Here is a 2203-nt window from a genome sequence, read left to right as displayed (position 1 = left end):
CTGCTTTAAAGGGTTTTGGGCTTCCTGACCACCCAGGGACGCCAGAAAATGGATGTTCATACAGAACAGACTGATAAAAGGACCATATTGTCTCACTGAGACACATACAGAGCAAATGTTAACATAGTTTTAGCTTAGAACTAATTTACATCGTGCTGATTTCATCTGAACTGGAAGAGAATTTCACTAATATTATTCAGTGACTAATATGTTGCAAATAGTTAATGTCATATCTGGGAAAAACAATACCAACTTGAATAAATTATAGTGGGAAGATGGGAAACCAGTGCCTGTCACTTAAGCTTGGCTTATGCTGGAAGCTTCCTCACCCCTCTGGGCCGACTGTGCATAGACAAAAGTTCTGCTCAGAGTACCAGGCGCAATTTGTAACTACACAGTCGGATCATCTTGCACAACACAGCGAGCAAGCAGCAGATCCTTCTGCCGAGGGTTTGCAAATGTAAACATGTATAGAAAGCCTGTGAATTAGCTCATAAATATCACCACTATCAACAGATTGTGGAAAAAACTCCAGGAAAGTAATCCCCGTGGCTCTCTGAGGGAATGAAGGGGCTTTGATAAAGTTGTAAATGGCTTTGTTTTCTACTTCCTCATGTAGTGGGATTGTTGGCTGTTTGTGCTGAACTAAAACCCGGCTAAAACGGAGGAAAGATGCTGTGATGGTCGGCTAATTTTTCGCACTAAATGTCTGTGTGTCAAGCATAATGAGCCGTTTACTGGGTTGGTGCTAACAGATGGTAATGAAGCATTTTTTAAATTTTATATGTTCATAGACTATAGGGTAAATGTTAGCAAACTTTTGGTTAGCCAAAGTAATCTTAAGCTTTTCTACAGTGATTGTAATAATTTATCTTGACAAAATGATAATGGCGCTCATTTTAAACAATATTAAAAAAAAAAAACACTTAATGAACTAATCCTCATTTGGAAGACCCATTTGACCCAAAAAGGCTTCACTTTCTGGCTGATGTCTTAAATTATTTTCAGTTACTTCACACAACATTCTGTACTCATCCACTGATTTTATGTTTTTCACTAGTCCCTCCTGCAGCACCAAACAAATTTATTTCACTGTGGATTATGATCCATCAAGCATCTTCACAATCACTATGTTTTTTCTGGAGTTGATGCACAATTTATACAGAAACATGCCTCTTTCCTGACCAGAATATGTAGACATACCCACGCTGATCATACTTATTTGAACAAATAAATGTGGCATTTAATTATTCTCATTGATCTGGGCTTTAGGGGATAGTATTTTATAACTCCTCTGAAACAGGAAAGATGAAGTCAGAAAACTTTATTTTACAGGATGTAACCGTTTGATTTGAACTGTAAATAGTTGGTTAATGAGTGCCAATAAATTGATAATGTGAGTGAGTGTGCATAGAGGATTGTTTGTCTATGTTTGCCCTGTGATGAGCTGCTGGGTATTCTCTGTCACTCCTCAGTGTCCAGGGTCCATTTCCTCTGTGGTTTTATATGGATTAGAAAAACTACAGTGAAGCTGTTGATGCAGATTTTGCTCTAAGTTACAGAGGACAATCTAAAATTCATTCACACAGTGAACTCATTGGTAAACATCATTACTGAAATGACTAATTATATTATTTTTTTACAGTGCTCTGTAGTGAGTCAGCTTCTACAAACATCTGTGATGCAGTAGGTGAATATTATGTTGAGAGAAAACCACCAGATATTCATTACTTTCTCAGTCATCTGTTGGTGGGATTATGATAAAGTGAGGGTGATAACAGCAGCTGAGCCTCTAAGTGATTAACCACATAAAACATATTAGTAATGCTGTTGTTATGAAGAGGTCACCAACCTTCAGCGGAGGCTACACCTTCAGACACCCGAACCTTATGTGGCCTTTAGATTAGCTCAGTAATGATGTGTTGAGAGGTTCATTGTACGGGTTTGGGATGAGTGGACCTCAGCCAATAAGAACACATTTGGAATAATTTAAAGTTTAAAAAACATTAATTAGTCCAACATCAGTGTCTGATCTGGAAGAAGACTTCATAAGGGTTGGCTGTAGAGGATCATCAGCCAGGGGTGGATTTAGGAAATGTGGGGCCCTTGGCAAAGACAGGCAAGGGGTCCTCTGAAATGAGAAGACAACATATAAAACAGACCCATTATACAGATACATACATTTGAACAGAATAGACATCCA

General features: G+C 38.3%; 1 protein-coding gene across 1 annotated transcript in view; it reads left to right on the top strand.

The window, feature by feature from the left end:
* Positions 1-2095: 2095 nt before the first annotated feature.
* hmgcr (3-hydroxy-3-methylglutaryl-CoA reductase) overlaps positions 2096-2203 on the top strand; it is a 30699-nt gene continuing 30591 nt past the window's right edge. Inside the window, exon 1 of the mRNA XM_015388884.1 lies at positions 2096-2119. Within this exon, the coding sequence (XP_015244370.1) occupies positions 2096-2119 (24 nt within the window). The remainder of the gene's footprint in view (positions 2120-2203) is intronic.

The sequence above is a fragment of the Cyprinodon variegatus genome, unplaced genomic scaffold, assembly GCF_000732505.1.
Source record: "Cyprinodon variegatus isolate N-32 unplaced genomic scaffold, C_variegatus-1.0 Scaffold440, whole genome shotgun sequence".
NCBI classification, from domain to species: Eukaryota; Metazoa; Chordata; class Actinopteri; order Cyprinodontiformes; family Cyprinodontidae; genus Cyprinodon; species Cyprinodon variegatus.
This window is presented reverse-complemented; position numbering and strand designations above follow the sequence as displayed.